The sequence below is a fragment of the Venturia canescens genome, chromosome 2 (genome assembly GCF_019457755.1).
Source record: "Venturia canescens isolate UGA chromosome 2, ASM1945775v1, whole genome shotgun sequence".
NCBI classification, from domain to species: Eukaryota; Metazoa; Arthropoda; class Insecta; order Hymenoptera; family Ichneumonidae; genus Venturia; species Venturia canescens.
Genome location: NC_057422.1, coordinates 7,567,076 through 7,589,321, shown reverse-complemented (window position 1 = coordinate 7,589,321; position 22,246 = coordinate 7,567,076). Strand labels below are relative to the sequence as shown.

Here is a 22,246-nt window from a genome sequence, read left to right as displayed (position 1 = left end):
CCCTTTCGCACAGGCCGCCCTTTCATTCTTCGTATTCTTGTTTGAAAAGTCAAATGACGCGTCTGCCCCCCGCGTTTTCAACGCATCCGTTTGCCCTATGGGATTCCCTCTGTTTCTCTCCAATACTTCGGGAAGCTTTTTTTCCTCCGGTGTATAGACAGAGCCGTGTGCACGAGCCTTTCAACGGCCATTTGTCGGCGATACTCTGACTTTTTTCTACTAACTCTTCCTCGTTAGCAGTGTCGTTATACGTGACGCCGCAGTTGGAAAAACAACACGAAATATACGCGGACGAAGAATCAACCGAAATAAACTGCTCCGAAAAAAAGCGCTCTCCAGAAGATTCCAATTCCAACGAGTTGCAGCTTGGACTCGAAAATCGGGGTTTTCAGGCGTTTAAATCATCCCCGTTGATGCATCGTTTTTTTTATTAATCGAAATCTCGCACAATATTTCGATTCGTTTCGAACACAAAGCGCAATAATACTACTTTCTCGGGCCTTTCCTCCGAGTTACCGAGATATATGTGAGCATGTAATCGAGAGAATATGAGAAGGTAGCGACAGCGAAAGCCACGAGTGGCACGGGGCCTGAGAGCAGCCTCCGGATTTCTGTGCGAGCTCGCTCGAGCGCTTCACATCTCGCAAATATTCGCCCGGAGATCCGCCGAGAGTCTCGTCTAGGCTGGCTTGGCCAGTGTCGGACACGCTCACGTGGACAGGAAAACGTCTACTACGAAACTACGCACACAGCAGCTCGCAGTATCTACAGATATGCGGAGAAGCGGGCTTCCCATTTCGGATATCCGGCTTAGCCAACAGCAGACCGCAGAGGAATACGTATCGGATGCAGCAGACTCCTGCTCGTTTTCCATCCTTATTTGCTCCTTCTCCAAAACATTTCGTGTACACAAACATGGGACATTCCGTTCGAAAGGAGCAACTTTTTGATTTTTTCACTGGACATCTCCGACTCCTCGGAGATGCCCAGTGAAAAACGAATCGAATCTCGTTACGGTGGAGAGTATGAAAAACAACCGCGAGTACGCGACTGCGATGAAGGATTTCGAAGATCCTCTCGTTCGGTCTCTTAAAATCCTTCAATTCTGTTGCGTAGCTTGAAATGAACCTTCGAACGTTGAGGATGAAAGTGAGAAAAAATATCCAAGTGAGCAGGGGATCAAAGCAATCGTTTGCTTCAAGTGTTTTTAATTTCTGGGACTTTTGGATACTTTTTTAAAGGTGTTCATCGCCTTTTTCGTGACGAAAATAAGAAGGCCTCGAATCCAAGTTTTTCTGGCAGTTTTACGATCAACGAGACACACCGGATTCGTTCGTTGAATTTCCTTCATCTCCGCACGAACCGCCCTTTACGTGTGTTGTGCCCGAGCCTTTCATTTTTTCCTCTCCTCTTGCCTCGTTCTTTTTGTTTCCCACAACATGCCACGTAGATAGTCTTCTCGCTCGGCTTTATCCCAGCATACAAATATTGAGTTCTTCGTATAAACGGGGGCGATATATGCAACGGAGAATGATGCATGCGCGTGTGCACCCGCCAAAGTTTTGAGGCTGGTTTATTCTCGTTAGATCGATCGAACGTACGAGGCTGCTTCGGTTTTATATCGAGATTATTTGTGCAGGGATTCTCGGATTATTGTCCGATGCAATCTTCAGATTTTTCGAATGTTGAAAACCGGGCGGAAATATGCTCGAGATTTCGTGAATACGAAATAGTGCTCAGCTGTGAAAATATTTCTCGTATAATCATCCGTCGCTCTCAATACATTTTTCCCCTCCCCCGCGGGCAAATTAGTGTCGTAAAAAGGAGATCGAAATCTCCGGAGTTTATGTTGCTCCTGAATAATGAATTTTATGAGGAACGAAGATTTGACTTGAAAACTTTCTCACTCACCCTCGCGGTTCTCCCTCGGAGTAAAGTATTTGCTAATAACATGGCTGAGGGAGAGGTTACGATAGAAATATAAATGGGACGGAAAGAGTTGAGAAAATGATGGAACGGAACGGATGACAGAGGAGAGCAGAATGGATAGAGCTTTTCGCGTCTCCGAGCCCGTGGCATTCTGCACTGATTCGATATTGAAACACACTGCTTCTGTGGGGAAACCCGATAATTCGGATTGGCGAGCGAATGTGGCGACATGATTGATGTCTCCACTGTGCAACCGGAGTATGCTTTGATGTACCAGATTCGCTTAATCAACAGAAAATTATCTCCCCGCCAGCCGAAACAAACTGTGCGCTGGCTCGGCCTCTCGTTAATCAAACTAAAAATAATCTTCGTCTTTATAAACCACCAAAAATTCATGTACATTTACCACCTTTTATTTCTACTCAATTGACAGAAACTCTGATTTCATTGCTTTCGACTAAACGATGCTTGCTTCGATTTCAACTGTTGACAGGCAGAGGAGCTGAACACCATCGTCGGTAATGCTTTTCGCATGGCGTACGTGGCCCAGCTGCAACGCCAACCGATTCTTCAAGATGTGATAACGCCACAGTCGTCGCCAGTTTATCGTAACAAGGACAAACAGGAGGAGCAACGGAACGCTTGGGTGAGAAAACGAGCCAATAATCTCTTCGATCTTTGAGGTCACACAACATTTGAATATAACAAAGTAGACTGAATTGGGGGAGAATGGATCGATCGGTTGAGGCCCAAGTGAACGATTCATTAAACAATAATTCATTCGATATTTAATTGCTCGTTCGGAGGCAAATATAATTCATGATGATGGAAAACACGAATCGACGATTGCTGCTTTTCATTAGTTATTAAAAGATCGATGAAATTGGAGTTTGGATTGAGGCGCGTTTGGAGAGCAGCAGCTCTCGAAAAACCTGAAAAAATTTTGGAAGCAAGGATTACGAAATAGAGTAGAATTGTCACAAATCCTTTTTCACCATTCACGTTTTTGATAATCATTAATTATTCGGAGTGATGGTGCGGAAGTAAAAAAATGGACGGTTATCGGTTGAAAAGCGAGGTATAAATCGTGACAATTCGGATCTGAATGAAAAGCTTGGAGGAATGAGGGATTGACACACGCGAATGTACACGTAGAGCGTGTATTTCATTAGCGCGAGATAATTTGCAGCTGATTTATGTGAGGACACAGCTGAATATTACGCTTCAGTTGGATCGAGAGTTAAACCTGATCGTTGCTTGGTGTTTCTTTCGATTGCAGAGTCGTTCGACTCGAACAGAGTATAAATTGTAGGATTAGCTTTCGTGTGCTAGTTTCCACGAAGGTTTGTCAGTTCGCAACGAGCCTGGATAGTGGATACCAATTTCGTAAACTTGGCTCAGCTCTTCTCTCTCTCTCTCTCCCCCCTTCGCCCATTGAATCGATCACTTTCGGATTTCCTTGCAACCGTGTATAGCCCAACGGGCTTTTGATCATCGGATCGTTCATACATCAGATGCTAAAAGTTCTCCAATCCCATAGAGAAAGAGAGAAAGGAGCGAGAGGAACGAAGTGGAACGATTCTCCGACTGCTTATATACATATACACTGGGAAGTGCATGGAAATGAGGCTGTGCATGCACAAAGCTTTACTCGCGACTCGTCCTAATATCGTGAATACTTGATCGTTGAACTTTCTCGTTGTATTTCATCGGGCGCAGTAGCATTTGATGCTTCGTCATTTCGTCTTTGGCATATGTCGGTCTTCCATTCTCTGAATAAGTTCATCAAGTTTTTTTAAGCCCCGAATAAGAAAAGAAGTCGTCACTGTAATTATCGCGTGGTTCATGAATAATTATTATCGTTATGCTTTTTCAATAAATGAGCCAACGTTCGTTAATTGATTCTGATGAAACGTCAACTATTCATGAAAATTCTCTGAACGACGATTAATAATAATAACGAAAACTCTCGAGTCCAACTGACACTAGGAGGGTCCACGAGTCGTGGAAACTAACTCTATTCCCTGGTCGTATAGCGACTGACGTAGCAAGCCGTACACAGAGCACGGCGAGCAAACCAGTAGGTGTCCCATTTACTGCTCTCGCTCTTCTCGCGTTAATTATAAATTCGAGCCGAGCGCGCGCCTCTCGGCCGTTCTCCGGCTTTTCGTTCGACCCTATACACGCCCGCATGTACCGCGAGTATGCACACGAGAACCGAAGACTCACGGTGGCTTGAAACGAATAATAAATAATTATTGTTGTCCGTGATGAGTCGAGTAACAAAAAAGTATCGACGTTGAAAATGAGCCTTTTTTATGTGCGTTTGACGAAAAAACGACGAGAGAAGAAAACGACGCGGTGAGCACGAATGTTAAAATGGCTGTTTCGGTGCATAATGAAGCTGCTAAATGTTTTGAGAATGAGTTGAAAAGCGACGAATTGCTGTTCCGATTTCTGTAATACACACACACACACACACACACACACCGGACGAATAAAGTTAGCGAATGGAAATTTAAGTCGAAGAACATGCAGCCGCACAGATTCCTCGTTTTCTGAGATTCTCTGCGTGTATCTGTGTACAAATGGAACTTGGTTGATCCAGCACACGAGTCGAGAGACTCGAAGCAGGCACGAAAGCCCACTGCGCGAGGCGGAGATTTTAGACTGGCTCTCGGTTCTCGCAGCTTTTCACGGGATATTGCATTACTCCGGATTTACGTGGAAATACGTGAGTCATGCACCCGTCTATGAACGCACGGAACTTTTCTCACTTTTGTGAGAAGGAGAGAGAGAGAGAGAGAGAGAGAGAGAGAGGGAGAAACTTGCACCAAAGACATACATCAGATTAAATATATACGGCTGTAGCGGAGAGATAAAAACGTGTCTATAAATTATGTAGCCCGGTAAAGATATCTATAAATATGAATCTATATCGAGCTCGTAAAGTTATGAGGGTGGCGAATTTATCCTCGCGAACCTTCTCCGTGTCTCTTTTTGAGCCTGACATATTGATAGAGCTATATGTGCACCGCTGTCGACAAGGGCTTAATTAAATCTGAGTTATGAGAAAGATCGACGTCGGGATATGAGCGCGAGATTCGTCAAATGTTGTAGGGAGACGGTACGCGAGCTCGATTTCGAAATCGATTATCGAAGGTAGCAATTCCCTTTCCCCGGTGGACGGAGGCAACCTTGAGAAACGTTGAACCGTCGCAGGTGAACATTTTATTCGTAACATTCATTTTCATTCATGTTTTTACGTTTTCATTCGTAATGCAGTAGAAGTCAATGAAAATCGTGGTTTTGCGGGGCATCACCGCCGGGAGCGAGAAGAGTCGTTGGAAGCGATTCGGTAAAATGGGCTGAAAAAATCTCGAGCTAAAAGTGCGACGGAAAATGTTTACTTTGAAATTCTAAACTACACATTCTCACGTAACTTCATTTTTTAATGAAACGATACGATTGGAGACTCGAGAAATGGCCAAATTTTGGGGAAGAAAAAAAAAACTGTGGTCGAGTAAATAATAAACGCGAGTCGTCAACGACCATCAATTTTGGAAACAATTATTTCACTGAAACAGCCCGACGAGCCGTAGCTCCGGCATACACGAAAAGCGTGGAAGCATTCGTTATTTTTCCGCAGCCGTTAAAAAATTGAGATCGATTCGGAAAATTGGGATCGTCAACGTCCATCGATTTTTTTTCATATATCGTGCAATTTTCTGCGCAAAAACAGTGTGCCAAAAAAACGCTACGTTTCTGTCGTATTTCCCATTTTTTTTTTCTCAACTTAATCTTTTATCGTTGTTCAGGAGAAAAAAAAAAGAAATAAAATTTGGCCATTTTTCTAGGCCTCCCTGTAGAGGCAGCGCGAAAAAACACCGAGAACCGAGAAAACCGAGAAAAAAAAGTGTTATCGAGTCAGTCACCGTAGCTCGGTGTAAAATTAGCCGAGCGTAAAAGTGCAAAGAAGAATAAAATGAAATTGGGAAGAAGCAGTCTTGTGTCTCTACTTCGGTAATGTCAACGTGTCGAAAATGAGTGAAAGAGAAAACAAAGGGACGCCGAAAGGACACCCGGAGTCGTCTCTTCAGGTGTATCGCGCGCGCATAATAAATAAAGAGAATCTTTGAATCGCGTTGCAGAACAAACCGTTGGGAGGCGAGAGCGCTAACAGCGGGATCGGCACTGGAGGAGGCGGAGTTGTCGGCAGCGGTGGAGTGGTGGGTGGCGGCGGTGGCAGAAGTCCCTCCACGAATTCGTGGCTGAAAAGTCGAACGGCGCCCACGTCCCGTTCTGGTAGCGGTACGTCCGCAGCGGACATGAACGTTCAGCTCGGCAGCGCCGGCTCGCCTACGCTGCGACTCGCCAGCGTCAAGGTACGTTAATGCATTTCGGGATGTGTACAAATATATCGCGAAATCTGCTGAGCCTCGTATCAGTCGAAATCACTCGAAAAAATGTTGAAAAGAGAACCGCAACGGCATTGAGAACTTAATTAGAATGGATTTTCGATGTAAAACTGTCAAATCCCCGTCAAATATTGATCTCTGTTCCAACATACGGGGATCAGTTATCTTGGGATTATTTAAAGTTCGTCAAATTTCCAAGAAAATCGGTACCGAAAGGCTTCCGCTTAGAGGAGGAGCGCTGCCGAGAGTTCACGACGCTGAAGTTTCCAACGTTGGAGTTCAACGAAATGAACGAAAAAAACGTATTTAATTCACCAATTTTTTATTTCACGAATCGTTGGTGCAGTTTGAAAAACTACGAATCGCCAATTTGGCAGGGAACAAAATAGGAGAATTACTGGAATTATTTAAGAGTTTTTTTCGATCATTTCGTTGGACTCCAACGTTGGAAACTTCAGCGTCATGAGAGTTCCATATTTTTCTATATTACATCTATATTTTTTTATATTTCATTTCATCTATATTTTTTGGTTTTTTTACAAATTCATTACAAATTTTCCAAGCCCGCGAATTCGTCGTGGCGAATGTGACGTTTCCGTCTTTCCGAATATTTGGGATGCTCATATTTTCGTTTCGAAATTCCAGACACCAAATTCGATACCAGGGCTGAGACCATCGCACAATTTCACGAACGTTCTCGGTCCAATAAGCAACGAAAATGAATCGAAAAGTATATCACAGCAGAGCACACCGAGCAGTGACGAGAGCAACTCGCCGACGGAGCTCAATTCTTATAAGAGACTGACCGATAAGCCACCGCTCATTAAACGGCTTACCATGGGGCTGACCGGAGGCCGTGACGTTTTAGGCTTGAACAGCGAGGACGATAGTTGTCCGTTAGTGAGCGGTAGCAGTACACCAACTAGTCCTACGAATCGTCCTCATTCCGGTGGTTACATTAACGAGGCTATCATCGATTCCGAAGGGACGAGAGCACCTTATAACAAAATACCACCATCTGAGACACTCGACAACACTATTAACGCCTCCATTACAGCTAAGAACTTTAACATCGAAAATAATAGGTAATTTCGTATCACTCTTTACGTTCCAATTAACATTGTCATTTATTTTATCGTCCTGGACCCCGTTGAGTTGGGACGATTAACGACGAAAATTCGCACGTCCTTGTTATTTATTTATTCCACAACTTGCACTCCGCGGTAAAAAAAATTTCATTTTTGTTTCGCCAGAAACTTATTCACGTCACAGCGTATTTTTAGTCATAAACCATTCACCGAGAGTCACTTTATTGTGCGTCATTCTCTTCGTTATGAAAAAGCGAAGATGAAACTTCGTTATCGCATTTGAAAAACATCTCGCATATTTATGCTAAGGAGAATCGTTTTCGACCGCGCTACATTGAGGTTACGTTCGATAGTGCAATAACGAATATAGTAAAAAAAAAAGAAAAAAAAAGCAAATGGCTATTTCCACTATCGGAACGCAGTGGCTCAATTTGATTATGCGAATTTCAGGATAGGACACAATTCACCAAACTCCGGTACGGAGACGAACGAGTTCAAAACGAAAAGACGATCGCAAATAAGCACGTCGAGCAGCTCCGTACCCGCCGACGGTAGTACACACGGCTCGACACCAACGCCACCCCCGCTACCCGAGAGAACCGACAGTCTGAACAATCGCAGCGAGGAAGGCGAACTACGGAAGGCTCCTTGGTTTCAAGCTGGAATACCAAGGTAAGTAGAGATTTCAAAAAACTCACTCCAGTTATCGAGGAATCGAAGCCCCCACAAATTTACACGCTCAAAGTCTTTGGAAGTGGCAAAGTCGATTAGTTTTTTTGTTTCGTGTTTAATATAAATATGGTGAGTTTAAACAAAACGAACGTTAAACGAAAGAAAATACAGTTTCAATTCGAGAAGTATCAAATAAAGCACAATCTGTTTAAACTTCGATATGATGCGGCGAAATATACACGCGATTGCTTTGTATGAAGTACGAGAAAAAAGAATTCGAAGCGCGTTGACACGAGATACGTTGGTCCGTTGGTCGAATTATTAGCGCCCATAAGCGTCGAACGTCAAGAGTCTTTGTCCCGTAGACACAACACCAGTCTTTCTTTTTCCGTTCCGTTTGTTTTGTTTACACTCGTTTTATCGCTCTGTCACTTTTCTTTTCGAGTCCCCTCGTATCTCCTTCGCTCCCTAGAGCTCGATTTTAAACATAAAAATACGAGAACGTGCGTCTACAACGTCGATTTGCATTTTTCACAATTGCCCCCTTCTCCAATTTTTGTTATTTATCGTCTAGGGAAATAACGCTTGAGGTGCTAAGCCAGGAGCCGGAAGGAGCCTTTATGGTGCGAGAGAGCACGAGCAAACCCGGATGTTACGCTCTCTCGTTGCGAGTACCCAGAGAATTTCAACCAAGTGGCATCGCCCATTATCTCATCATGAGAACGAATAAAGGATACAAGATCAAGGTAATGATAAATTGACATTATTACGTGATATTTATCATCGAAAACACAATTCATCTTCTTTTCAACGTTAACAACAATAATTATCACGATTATGACAGCCATTAAGAAGCATGACTCACTTTTTCATTATTCAAGCTATTATTACCACACTTACTAATTCTCATTAAAGAAATATCCGATTAGCGTATCGAAATTAACGTTAAAGTTAAGAAAAAAAAAAAAAAAAAAAAAAAGATTTATCTTCCGACACTCCCTTGTATAATGAAAATGGAATAAACCTCTGGAACAGTGACGTATTACTGTTTGAGCATTTCTTATAACACGTTCGATTTCCTCATTAAGGAATGACGGCATTGAATCGAATTTTCCGACACCTCGTAACGCCGATTCACAAAAAAATCAAGTTCCGTAATAAAATCAATTGTTCGGTGTCCAAAAGTAGACGAAATGATGCTCCACGATCGATTTGAATGAGAATTTTTTTGAATTGTCCCTGTCAATTAATTTTTCAATGCAATTTAACCTCAAAAATGCTGTTCTGGCTGACGTTTCTATTGTGAAACTTGCCACATCATTTTGAATAAACGGTAAATTATGATGATTATTCTTAATTAAAAGCAGTGCTCTTGACGTGCCCGTTCTGATAAGCCTTTCTCAAAGTTTCGAGGTATTTATCCTACCGGCAATTTAATGGTAACTCGAGCATAAAAATCTCGTTTCATCTTCGGTGACTAAATTCCCTTATGGCGCAGGATCTGCGTGTCAAGAGAGTTTCACCTCGATTTTCTCTCTCGCCTACGGCGCAATTTCAAACAGGCCAGAGAACGCGAGCTCACAACTGTGATCCGCGAGACTAATCCAACTAACTTTGCGATTGGAATTTCTCGCATAATCCTATAGCCCTTCCAGTTTACTTGTGTTTTCTGAATTAAATGCATGTATACATAATATACGCCCTAGGAACCCTAGGTTCCCTGTGTTGTTTATTTCGCGATGTTGGACAGGGATCCGTTCGTACAATCATACGCAAGATTCCACGCACATTCCCCAGCAGACGAGTAAACAAGCCCTGATACGTATTTTACCACTGCTGTACCATTGGGAAATTAAAGCAACTCTCCCCTCCTCTTTAACCTCGCCTCCAAACTCACACTCACTTGCTCTCGTGCTCGCTTTGATCGTTCGGGATGATACTTTATGCACCAGTACGTTATTTCCTCATTCCTCGATTTCTCCACGCCAAATTATCCAAACTTATTATATATGAAGTTTACAAAAAACTTTATAACCTAAAATTCGTTAGTTTTGTATATTGTAAAACGTTGCAGCGAACATCTCATCAATATTCTTATTTTTAAAAATAACTTTGTCTAATTGGGGAAACAGTTTTTTGCTTGTCAGCCGAAAAAACTGTTGACTAGAGTGAAAAAAAACTTGTTCCTCCAACATTTTTTGGGTTATGTTTGAAATCTAATGATTATTCTAATATTTCAGGGCTTCACGAAGGAATTCACAACACTGACAGCTCTGATCGTCCACCATTCGGTGATGCCCGAATTATTGCCGTGTCCATTATCGTTGAGTCGTTACAACCCGAGTTTCGTAAAGAGTGATTCGAACAAAGACTTTGCTGACATCGACTCGGATCCGGACTACAACACACTCGCCGATTTTCGTAAAATGATGGCCGATTTAAATGTCTAAAGTGTCATTCTAGTGGTGCCAATGAACGTCGAAATCTTCTCGTGTTCGAGGGATGAACTTTTAACCGTCGATGATAGTATAGTGATTTAAAAAATCCTTGAGGAAGAAAAAAGAAACATGGCGAGATCCAAAAAGTGATAAAGACTCGCAAAAGGCAGTGATAGGTAATAAGACAATTTAGAATTAAGTAATTTATAAATTTTCGTGAAATCGTAAAAGCAGACAAAACGAAACGTCGATGTAACTGCAAGAAATAGAAGCAAAGTGAAAATAAGACTTTTTTTTCAATTACACAGTCAGTGAAAGTATAAAATTGTGAAAGAAATAGATTTTTGGCACACGATCACAGTCTCTTCGAATATAAAAAAAAATACTTCGTTCAATTTCTTCCGTTTTGTTTCTCTATCAATGAATTTGATTCACGAAACTCCGAATGATTCATCTGCATTTTCAAAAGTTTACATTTTTATTCAATTATCTTTGGTTGTTTTTCCGATATATTTTTCAACATATTTCTTTTTCATGAGCATTTCAATGTTATGATTTTCAAAAATTTTTGGCACTGCCAAACAGAAAAAATGATTTTTCATTCGAAAAATACCAAAGTATAAAAATTAAAGTATTTGGTTAAATGAAAAGCGACCTAAAAGCCGACGTATTGATGGAAAAGTGGGGGGCAGGGCTCGCGCAAGCTTTCTCTTCAAATACTCTGTGTCAAGTCGCAAACGCATCTCTTTATGTTTCCTATTTTTTGTCTAAAACATAGATCCTGAAGCATGGAAGTAAGTTATGAAAATACTATGATAAAATATTGGAAGAATAATCAAAGATCTTGTCCGAACCGTAATTAATCGAATGTATCTTCTGTCCCGGCGCCGTGTTGGATTCTTCGATAAAACACAGTAGACGTAACGAGCTCTCGTGTATTCAAAAAATTGATGTAGACATAATGAATAGAAAAAGTAAGCGAAGATTATTTTTTTCGATTTAAATGAAGTATTGGTGTCTGGTGGGTTCGTATGTTTGATAGCCAGTTTGACGAGTCACTGCCAAATGATAAACGTGTTGTGAAGAAAAAATATAAATATGAATATATGCTCGTTCGATCAGCTGCCAGTGTGAGATCGTCTGTGACGAAAAAACTATGATGAAAAAAAAATGAACAAAACTACTAAAAAAGAACGTCGATTAATTATTAAGTGCGAAAGGACCAGACGTTAGAAAAAGAGTGAGCGAGTCACAAGTGTAATCACTCGATTCGATAATTATGACGTAAAGTTGATGTAAATGTGTCTATATGTATATAAATTATAATTATTGTTGAAAAAAAAAGCAACAACATCGTTCTTTTCTCGAATGTCGATTCGAAAATTTGAAACGCACTCGCGATCGTGTTTTTCGTTTTTTTAGATTATGAAAAGACGAAAATGTGTTTATGTGGTAAATCGATTGCTCGACTAACCTAGTCTTGTACAGAAGTTGCGTGCATAGTCTATATTATATATAAATCAATATTATGTGTATAAACACACGCGTAATTGTATGAAAAAAATGAATTTCAGTAACAAATCAAGCAATGGTGGGGGAAAAATTCATGTGTCGCTGTTGCATGTCAAAGAATCGCTGAGCGTTGGCGATTGTGAGCGAAAAATGTCGTAATTTCTCTGAAGAATAAAGAAATCAAAATTGAGGTTTCCTGAGACAGATCATTAGTAAAGAAATAATTTTGCGACAAGAATCATTATTCAAATGGTTGTCGAAAAGGTCGTTAAAAATATTAAAACTCGTATCGTATTTGGAAAAAAATAGACAAGAAAATTTAAATGGTTTGTTGGAATTACTGCTTTTAAACATATAAAAAAATGTCGTTTGCTCTACAATCAAATTCCCCCCCTGCCAATTTGTGACGTGAAATTTCAATCAAGTAAAGGAACAAATTGAAAATTCAGAACATGAATCAAAAAAAAAAAAGATATTGTGGAGAGCTGATTGACGGTTGCAAAAGCTATGCTAAGACAATTAATCACCGCTTGAGGTTTATAACTGTTCTAAGGATCATTTATAGCAATGCGTTGTATAATTTCCACCAATAAAATTATTTATTATATGCGAACTGAAATAATCATGATTCATTGTATTTCCCCCTTTTTCGATACGTGAAATGAAACATCTATAGCTATGAACGACGTTCTTTTGGACAAATACATTTCTAAAATCTTTTTAATGCCTGCCTCACAACTTTGATTTTCCATTTTTTTTTACGTTCGTTTAGTTCTCGGTTCGTGTGAATATAAATGAGCCTTCAGCTCACCCGTCAACTTCTTCACGCACAATACAATCCAACGCTCTTTGCACTTGTTGCATCAGCATCTTGAGTTTTTAAATTTTATTAATTATTTGGTTAAAACAAAAATAAGATGCTAAGAAAATTCTAATGCAGTAAATGTAAGATCAATTCGGGAGCCTTAAAATTACTCCAAAATTTGAACTCTTTCGAGTATTTTGATTCCCAACAAATTTAAACTTGAGTTATAATTCTTGGATTTTAATGTAAATAAAGTTTCAATGAAGGAGTAACGGCAACTTACGATGAGCTGGTAAAAATTTATTAAACAATATGTAAATTGTAAGTGCACAACTATTGCGTATTTTACGTTTCTTCGCCGACGACGTGACGTTCTCTTTCCGATAGGAAGGGTACCGAACCTTTTTTTGAATGAGCACGTCTGTTGGACTCCCTTGAAAAAAAAAAATAAAGTGAATGTAGAATTCGAAATGAAGAAAAATGTAATATCTTTTTATAAAAAATGCATACTTCCGTTTGATCTTCTCTCGCACCGCCCGCATTTCTCCTTGCGCATTGAAAATGTGTTTTGGCACTTGTCTGTGCCGAGCGATTCGTCGAACTTGAGGATGACCAGCAAACTTCTCTTTCAGAGCTTCGCTGTAATTCAAGGCTGTTCGTTCCCTGGGTTTGAGCTACGAATATAAACAAATAAAATATGAACTCCGATCCAATCTTTCTGATAGCTGTTGAGAATAAATAATACTGACCACTCCCAATTTTTCAGACGCTCGTGCTTTCCAAACTCGAATATTCATCTCGTCACTTCCGCTGAGAATGTATTTGTTGTCGAGTGACCATCCAACGGATGTTAATCTCTGCATTCTTCTGGTGTGATAAATTTCTCGAGAATGTCCTTTATTCACTTCGTAAATACGAACAGATTTGTCATAACTTCCGGATACGAATTCTTTGCCCGTTGGAGAGTAATCTACGTCAGTAACTGCGTCAACGTGATCCATGTGAACGTTTACAGGTGTCGATAATTTTCGGGTATCGAACGTATAGAGACTAATGAAAAAAGTAACAAACATTGTAGAATTTTTCGAAGTATTATCGTGGATTATTTGCCAGTTAATAATCAACAGAAAATATAATGAGTTGATCTCATGGATTGTAAGAAATATTTGATGCAAAAGAGAATATTACGATGATTCAAAACCTGATGGCAGATTGCGTGTGGAATAAAACTGGAAAGGTTTCCGTTGAATACTTTCTGACGTTTATGATTTGACTCTTACTTATAATCCTCATTAGCGCAGGTAAATGAAAAAGCTTCCATAGGATTCCATGCAAGCCTGTTAGTTCTCAATTTTAGAGTAACTTTTCTCAAAGGTCCGGTGTCTCTGGTGTCGTAAAGAATGATGCTTCTATTGCTGGCACAAGCAGCCAAGAGATTTGTCTGAACAGGATTGAATTTAACATCGTGCAGGCTGTCAACACCCCATTTGAAAGTTCTTATAGGTTCGTTTCTACTCTCTTCCCACATTTGGCACAATTCTCCGCAGGTGGCAAATAAATTTGCGCTCCGGTGATGCGAAATGCCAGTTATAACAGTTTTGCTTATGATTGTATTAACAGGTTCATCTTCCTCGCCAAATTGGGGTTTCAAAGATTTCCATAATTTTATAGTTTTGTCATCGCCGGTAGTGATAAAATTTTCTGTGCTTGGGGTGAATGCTATTCCTCGCACTATTCCGTCATGAGCCAGAATGGTTCGCTCACATTTTCTCTGCGGGAGATCCCAAACTCTGACTTCTCCGTCAAAAGCACCACTCAAAAGTACCGACAAACGTCCTGGATGTTTCACTATGCAGGCGACACCGTCTTTGTGACCTTCCAAATTGCCGATAAAAGGTTTTGCGAACACACGCTCGAGCTTCACGGCGTTCAAAGCTCTTGTGTATTCTCTCGCAGCCTCGAAAGGATGCAACGCCGGATCATAATTTCTAGGCACTGGAAATTGTTAAGACACTTTCATTGGAGATTTGGCATTTGAAATTCGATCTACCGATGCATGTATAACCTCCAAAGATCACGTTTTATCACTGAAAAACTAACTTACCTTTGTGTATATCACGCTTTGTTTCGCGCAAATACTCATCTGGATTACGACTTAATACTTTTACTTTCATTTTGGCCTATCAATTGTTTCAGAAACGAAAAATATGTCACTGTTTATTGAATAAAGTTCTGCATGTTTCTTCTAAGGTTTTTCGCCTTTCGCCTGAAACGCGAAACGCGCGCACGTGTAGGGTACAGTGGCGCCAGTGATGAGCGAACGTCACGTTATCGCACTTAATCGAACAAACGAATGTATACTGACCATACTGATCAGAGGAACTGAATACCGAACCATTTTACCAAAGGAGATAATGGACAATTCATTCGTGGAGTACATAGCTCCGTCGATACTTCGTGCTTCTCAAATTAAATTAAATCTATCCCGGTAACGTTTTGCACGACTAACTCATCCTTGTAGAGTTATGTCCGTTTTTTCCAACATTAAGTAAAGTTTAATTTCATTTCATTTATGCGCCGAAAATATATGAAAAAAATTGAATTGAATTTTAGCACTTATTCGAAGTATTTTAAAGTAAACCGTAATTATTTTAAAAATAAATATTTTTTCAACGAAACAGCAATAATGATCAGTAAATCTTTCTTGAAATACAAGGATAAACTGGAAAAGTAAAGACATTACGAGTAAATTCAGAATTATCGATACGCATCACATGACTCATATTATTATGAGCACCATCAGGCGAATAGATACTATGAACGATGCATGTTACGATCCACATTGCAAGATATTGATAAAAATTATATTATCGATAACGGATCAAGAGTCCGATTTATTTCTTATAAGCCGCATTCATTTGTTCAAGCGTAGAAGAATAACGGAAAAGAAGAAATTCAAACGTGCCATATGAAATGTTATTCTCGTAGTTGAGCGCTGCAATCGAACGCTGCAATTTGTAAATTCTATTGAGGTTATGAGCCAACGGCATGCGGCATCCCGCCACCGGTGGCGAGCCCCACGGCGTTAGGACGTGAAGTATAAAGTATAGCCGCAGGTTTAGAACCTGAATTGAATCAACACGCGGTTTGATCGAATACGAAAAAGCTGTATGCGTTTCGTAATCGGTTCGATCGTATCGGAAAATTTCAATTCCCGAAAAATATGGGTGAGGTTAGCTGGCTGATTCACCTCCTCAACGGATTAAACGAAACGGTAAATGACAGGTTTTCGTATTTTTTTTGGAAGTAAGTATTCTACCGGTATGACATCACTCTGTCGAGAAACTTCTTGGAAATGCGACATTCACACACCGGCTTAAACAAACAGATCAACGTCGTTGTGATAAGATAAAAATAGGCTTTTAACCAGGTATAGAGATCAGATAAGCGTCAGTTCGTTTTTAACTCTCTTCAACATAGGTAATTGTTGTACATCTTCTGAAATGCCTGGTAAGTGTTGTAAAATAATATCAGTGAAGCCGCATGAAAATCGATCGAATAATTATAAAGCAATTGTTATGCAATTGCACATGAAAATGATTCGTAATGTTCGAAAAAATGAAACAAAACAGAAACGTGTCACTGTTCGAGTCTTATTTGAAACGCGAATGATTTTTTTGCATGAGAATTTTCCGGGACATTAGAGGAACGTAAAAAAATCGTAATAACAGATACGTTAGTGTGAATCTCACACCGGCATCGTTATAAGAATTAGACGAGCAACTCTGATCCGGATCTCAAAAAAATAGTTATTCATCATTTTGGACAAAATCGATGACGAAATCATTCCGCGTGTCTTTATCATTTATTTACGCGTTAAAGGAACACGGCGAGACTGAAACTAAGTGGCTCTTGAATTTTTTCACATATCATTCGTCATTGTAGTAACTCGAGAGCAAATTCGTGCCATTCCGTAGATCGAACATTGAAGAATATTTTCAAGTCTCCCTTGTAGATGTCTCACGAAATTAATGAATTACTGACTTGAAGAAATTTTCGATAAATCTCCCGAGCAGAGAGCCAAAATAACAGTTTCGGCGTATCGTTTTTATTACGCAATTGGGACGATCACGTATATTTTTATCCAATCTATAAAACCGTCGTCGTTGAGTGCAAAAAAATGTGATTCTCGTGATTGATTCCGGAGCTTATGCAAACTTCCTTCAAAAAATTTGTTCGCCTCGATACATTTTAGCACAAAAAGTATGAAAATTTATTCAAACAATTGAAATTCAGTTGCCTTCTCTTCGAATTTCACCAAATTTATTCTCACCCCTGATGATATCCTTCGGTTTTGATAATTACTCAGCGTACAGATGGACATCGCGTACCGTGGGCCAGTCGCTTCCGCCTGGCGCTGTCGTCGGAGGTCGTGACTGCGATGGCAGCACGATTTACGTTGGGCGTGCCTATCACAATGGTGATATGTTACCTGCTAAAGTAATCCCCGAGAGAAATGCAGTTTACGTATGTCACGGCGGAGAGGAACACTCCAAACACGAATACGAGGTTAAATGTCATTATTATTTTATCAACTTCAATGCATTGTGGCGATTCATTCGTAAATTCATTATTTTTTTTTTTTTTTTTTTTCAAAAAACAGCAAAAAAAATGTCTCCACAAAAATGATCAATTCGTTAAATTCACTAAAAATTTATGATTTTATTATTCAATCATATTAATAAACGATAATGATTGATCAATCATTATTTATATTTATAAATATATATTAATTTATAGTTAATTTAATATTATTATTTTTATATTTTATGAATGAATCATCCAATTAATTGAATATAAATGAGCTAAAAAATTAATTAACAAATTTAAGAATTTCATTGCAAATGCAATTTTAGCGTAATCATTTTTCAGTGCACAATTTTCAATGTACAAAAAAATATTGTAAAAACACTTAAATTCAAGGGAAATTATTATTCAGCCTACAAAACTTTAAGTGTAACAATAACGGAGGTATTTTTTACTGAAACAAAACTTTGTCGAGACGATAAAATATTTTATTGCCAGGTTGAAATATTGCGTCGAATGTATTCGACAAAGTGATTTAAGGCTTCGACGAAGTTTTCTTTTCGGTGTGCAACGTGCGAGTTTTTTTTTTTCGTTAATGAGGTCAACGTCGATTCTGTGTTTATTCAGGTTTTTCTATGAAATCAGACGCTTTTTTTCGACGAGTCTGTTCGATTGATATGATCGCTGTGAATGAGAGTTGAACGAGCACACTTCGGTGCTAACTTCAACGAATTATTGGAAAAGAAACTTGATTCGTATCTCGATATCATTTTTTTACAGTGTGAACAAATTATCGGAGGTTTTAGGATGAAATAAACGAGATTAGAAAATCGGAGCCCAGTGGATGGACGGTCAAAATGATATTATTATCGATTGAATCCCGATTCCAAAAAAATGGGATAATCTCATTGATTACCTCACAGATTGTCGAGCTACTGATAAGACGATTAAAACTGACCTCAATTGCAATCTACATGATCCGTGTGCGACAGAAATCGAAGGATAAAAATGCACTGAGAAAAAAGGCCCGAAAAAATATTTTTTGTCGAATGAATTTAATGTTGGATCGAGCTAAAGAATTTCATCTCGTTCGCCGGTATTTGTTGATTTAACAAAATTTCCTTGAACCAGAACATTTATTTTCTCACCTGGAAATCACAATTTTCATTTCAACTACAAAATAATGAGATTAATCATTGGACCAATAGAAAAAAACTTTCGACTCGAGAGTTGCGTTTGCAAAAAAGAAAAAAGTCAAAAATGAATGATTAGCGACCGAGATTGAATCCTTGCGCCTTGAAAGATCTTCGAGCGCTGCTTTCGCGAGTCAGTTCCGAGCCTCGATTCTTGCCTTACTGGAAGATAATATTTGTTATTTTATTTTTTTATTTTTCCAACAGGTTCTGTGCCAAGGTGAATTCGCGTGGGAATTTGCGACCAACGGTTCAATCCCGAGCGACGCTGTAGTAGCAGGACAAACGTCGGAGGGTGAGCCTCTGTACGTCGGTCGCGTTCTCCACAATGGGGCTCAAACCGTCGGAAAGGTTCGATAACGGCAGCCTCATTATTCAAACGAAAAAAAAAAAAAAAAAACTAAAAATTATATCGAAAACCTCAACGCTCGCAATTCAATTCGCTTTTTTCTGGTAGGTTCAACCGAGTCACGGATGCCTCTACATTCCATTCGACGGTGAAGAATTATCCTTCCGGGAGTACGAAGTTCTCGTCAATCATTAGTTTTTATCCTACCGAATTATTATGAGTAATAAACACAAAGTTTTCTTTTTTTCCAACAATTTTATTTTGCAATCTTTCAACAATTCATTTATTTTCCTTGCTCTTGACGTTTCCTCGTGTCAGAATACAATGACAAAGATTTATCATCGTTTCGCTCATCACCAGATACTTTTTTATATTGCACTACGAGAAAGTTTGTGTTTATCGCAACCAATTTCTCAAAAAAAAAAAAAAAAAAAAAAAAATAATTAAATACGAGCAACAAATTATGTTTTAAGGAAGATCATGCGAAACCTGTGATTCAAAAAAGCAACTTTTTTCCTCTTTTGATGATCAAAGAAACGATTAAAATTTATTCTCGCAATTATTAAAATTATATGTAACTTATTTGTTGAAATTTTTAATATAATTGCAGCGGTTAAAATAACTTCGTAGTAAAAAATCGTCAAGCAAAATGTGACAAGAGCCATTTTCTATTTGTATGCGAATGGATATCTATATTTTAAACCAGGTGGCTCATGGTGTTGTCAAACCTTCCACCGTTTATGTCGTTATTACTCGTTAACCTCAAATAAGTGTTTTTCTTTTTCCATTCCCAAGTGATTTTCACCGTTAACAAGGCTTTCTCAAGACACCATTGATATCTAAAAACATTTTATTTTCTTATTCTCGTATTTGGCTCTGTAAAGTTGGGAGGGGATCCTATTTCAATAAATCCAAATGGTCACACAGGAAGTGTGCCTGCCATAAAAGAGCTTGTGCATGACTCAAAGTTCCTTAAAGTTGGAATATTCGATTTTTTCTATTAGATTCGCATGATTTTCTTTAAATTAGACAAGAATGGACTGTGATTGCTGAATCATTCGTTCATTCTAACGATTCTCATTTAGCTTATTCGATAATCGAATCTTGAACAAACACTCTTCGAAGTATTCAAAAAAGGTGCGTTCAAAAAAACAAACGTTTTCGGTGATTCGGTTCATTTGTCCACGGGAAAGTTTAACGATTCATTTTAACAGGCAAAATCATTAGAGTTTTAACAACGAAAAATCTTGAATCTACCGAAGAAGACTCGAACAAAATGGATTCAGTTCGACAAGCACACGTTTTTTTCTCACTGTGAAGGCAACCAATTATAAATTGCTTTATAATTAGCGGATGAAAGTGTTTCTTTTCTATGAAAATAAAAACAAAATTCCAGCCATTCGATTGGATGACTCAAAAAAGCAAACTTTTTATTTCCATTGTAACCAAAAAATTATCAAAATCGCTGTACAATGAGGGAATAAGCGCGTTATAAAAGAAATACGATTTAAGAACGTTGTTGATTGTAAGCCACGATTTTAGTGACACAATTAAGAGCTCGATAGATTGTACGTTTCTGTATAATGACGGACCTTGGATTCTCCAAGCGGCGATTCACCTGCGTTCGCACGCGAAGTTTATGTCGGTTGATATTCGCGCTGCTGACATGCGCGGTGAAAGTGAGACTCGGAAATATTGAAAAAATTTAAAAATCCCAAATAATTCGAGCGTCAAAGCTTCGAGTAAGATCATTAATCGTTTTAAATGAACGTGATTAAAATGTTTTTCAGGTTTTTAATTCTGACAGGATCCCCTTTCCGCCACGTGCGCCGAGCATTCGGCTCGACCTTCGCTACATCCCGACGAAGATAAATTAAGATTCGAATCAACCTCCATTCGCGTATTCACTCGTATTTCATTAATAATCACAGCAGCAATGTAAAAAGTAAACGATAATCGAGTCTGCTGTTCTCCCTCCAATTATTGTTGCGGCCGATTCCTAAGGCCGTTAAAATTGAATTTTACAGACGGCGCACTTTTGGTTCTTGCCGCATTTTACTTTGATAAAACGTTTTTTCTTTCTTGATCGGTCTCACAGAAAACCGGCTGTTTGGATGCTCGCTCCTTAACTTTTATCCTTTCCATTTTCCCTATTTTGATTCCTCAATAATAGTTCAACTCTTGCGATTCTCGATTCCTCTAATTACGCATGAGAGTGAGATAGAGAAAAATGTCGAGACTCGGAGCGATGATGGATAAACGATGAAAATGGAGAGTTAACGTGACAAAAAAATGTGCACTGAGAATTTCAACGATTCATTTGCTGAGCACGTAATAATGGAAAAGTTACATTTCGCCATCAGATAACTCTAGATGAAAGATGAGTCGTAAAAAGAATCGAACGTATGAACGGGACGGCGAGTACAAAACCTGTTTATTTTCGTGGCAGTGCCAAGCGTTTTTGTAATCGAATAAAAAAAAGGAAGGAACAGGTTCTGTGAGAGATTGGTTCACGAAGCGTTCATTGGTAATCGTTATACCTAATATCCTGAGAACTCTCGTTCGCGAATATGTGATCGAGAGACCAAAGTCAACGCCAATGTCAGGGGCAACGTCGATCCTCGAGGAAAATGGCGTTCGAAGAGAGCTCGAAAAACGAGTTTCTAAGCAAAATCTGATCAGTTGCTCTGGTCGTTGCTATGGAAGAAAAAATGGAGGAGAAACTTGTTAGAGGCTAAAATATAAAATTCACGAGAAAAAAGCCGAATGGGGAGCTGGGCCATTGGTTGATCAGTCAACTGTTGGAACTCGGCGTTCCTTGACGCTTTTTTGTCGAGTGAAAGAAAATCTTACACAAGCGACACAAATGGCTTTTACGGGAAAAGTGGAAAGTGGGTTGAAACGAATGAAGGAGAAAAGGAAGAAAAATGTTGCAGAACAAATAACATAGCGGTATCGTTATATTTATATTGGGATTGAAAGAGAAGTTCGTTACAGCAAACATTCTGCTCGATCGATTCCCATTTTCCACCGGTGCAATTTTATTTTCCACATCTCTGCTGTCATTACAGCTCACGGACTTCAGTAACGCGTTTCCTAGCGGTAATTCGAGTGCAGTTATTGCGTCACGTGCAAAAAGCTTCGACTCTCACTTCTCCTCCTGTTCGTACAGTAAGTCGATATTCAAATGCGTATGAAATAAGGCTCGATGCTAAACTCGATATTCGTGGAGGCCCTACGATCGTAAAAGGAGCG

General features: G+C 39.3%; 3 protein-coding genes across 7 annotated transcripts in view; 2 read left to right on the top strand and 1 right to left on the bottom strand.

Annotated features, from left to right (window-relative positions):
• LOC122406417 (tensin-4-like) overlaps window positions 1–12,670 on the top strand; it is a 224,882-nt gene extending 212,212 nt beyond the window's left edge. For all 5 annotated transcript variants that reach the window (XM_043411858.1, XM_043411857.1, XM_043411855.1 and 2 more), the window contains 6 exons: window positions 2,423–2,575; window positions 6,081–6,314; window positions 6,993–7,432; window positions 7,886–8,107; window positions 8,682–8,853; window positions 10,348–12,670. In XM_043411858.1, coding sequence (XP_043267793.1) covers window positions 2,423–2,575; window positions 6,081–6,314; window positions 6,993–7,432; window positions 7,886–8,107; window positions 8,682–8,853; window positions 10,348–10,557 — 1,431 coding nt within the window. In that variant the 3' untranslated portion in view covers window positions 10,558–12,670. The remainder of the gene's footprint in view (window positions 1–2,422; window positions 2,576–6,080; window positions 6,315–6,992; window positions 7,433–7,885; window positions 8,108–8,681; window positions 8,854–10,347) is intronic.
• Window positions 12,671–13,141: 471 nt separating this feature from the next.
• On the bottom strand, window positions 13,142–15,125 carry LOC122406422 (DDB1- and CUL4-associated factor 13). The gene is made up of 5 exons (XM_043411865.1): window positions 14,967–15,125; window positions 14,143–14,857; window positions 13,612–13,912; window positions 13,373–13,536; window positions 13,142–13,295 (listed from the first exon to the last, which is right to left on the bottom strand). The coding sequence occupies exons 1-5, from the start codon at window positions 15,034–15,036 to the stop codon at window positions 13,208–13,210; spliced, it is 1,338 nt and encodes a 445-aa protein (XP_043267800.1). The 5' UTR covers window positions 15,037–15,125; the 3' UTR covers window positions 13,142–13,207.
• Window positions 15,126–16,277: 1,152 nt separating this feature from the next.
• On the top strand, window positions 16,278–19,245 carry LOC122406433 (uncharacterized). Its single transcript, XM_043411882.1, has 4 exons — window positions 16,278–16,372; window positions 17,232–17,431; window positions 18,850–18,993; window positions 19,100–19,245. The coding sequence occupies exons 1-4, from the start codon at window positions 16,366–16,368 to the stop codon at window positions 19,184–19,186; spliced, it is 438 nt and encodes a 145-aa protein (XP_043267817.1). The 5' UTR covers window positions 16,278–16,365; the 3' UTR covers window positions 19,187–19,245.
• The last annotated feature ends 3,001 nt before the right edge of the window (window positions 19,246–22,246 follow it).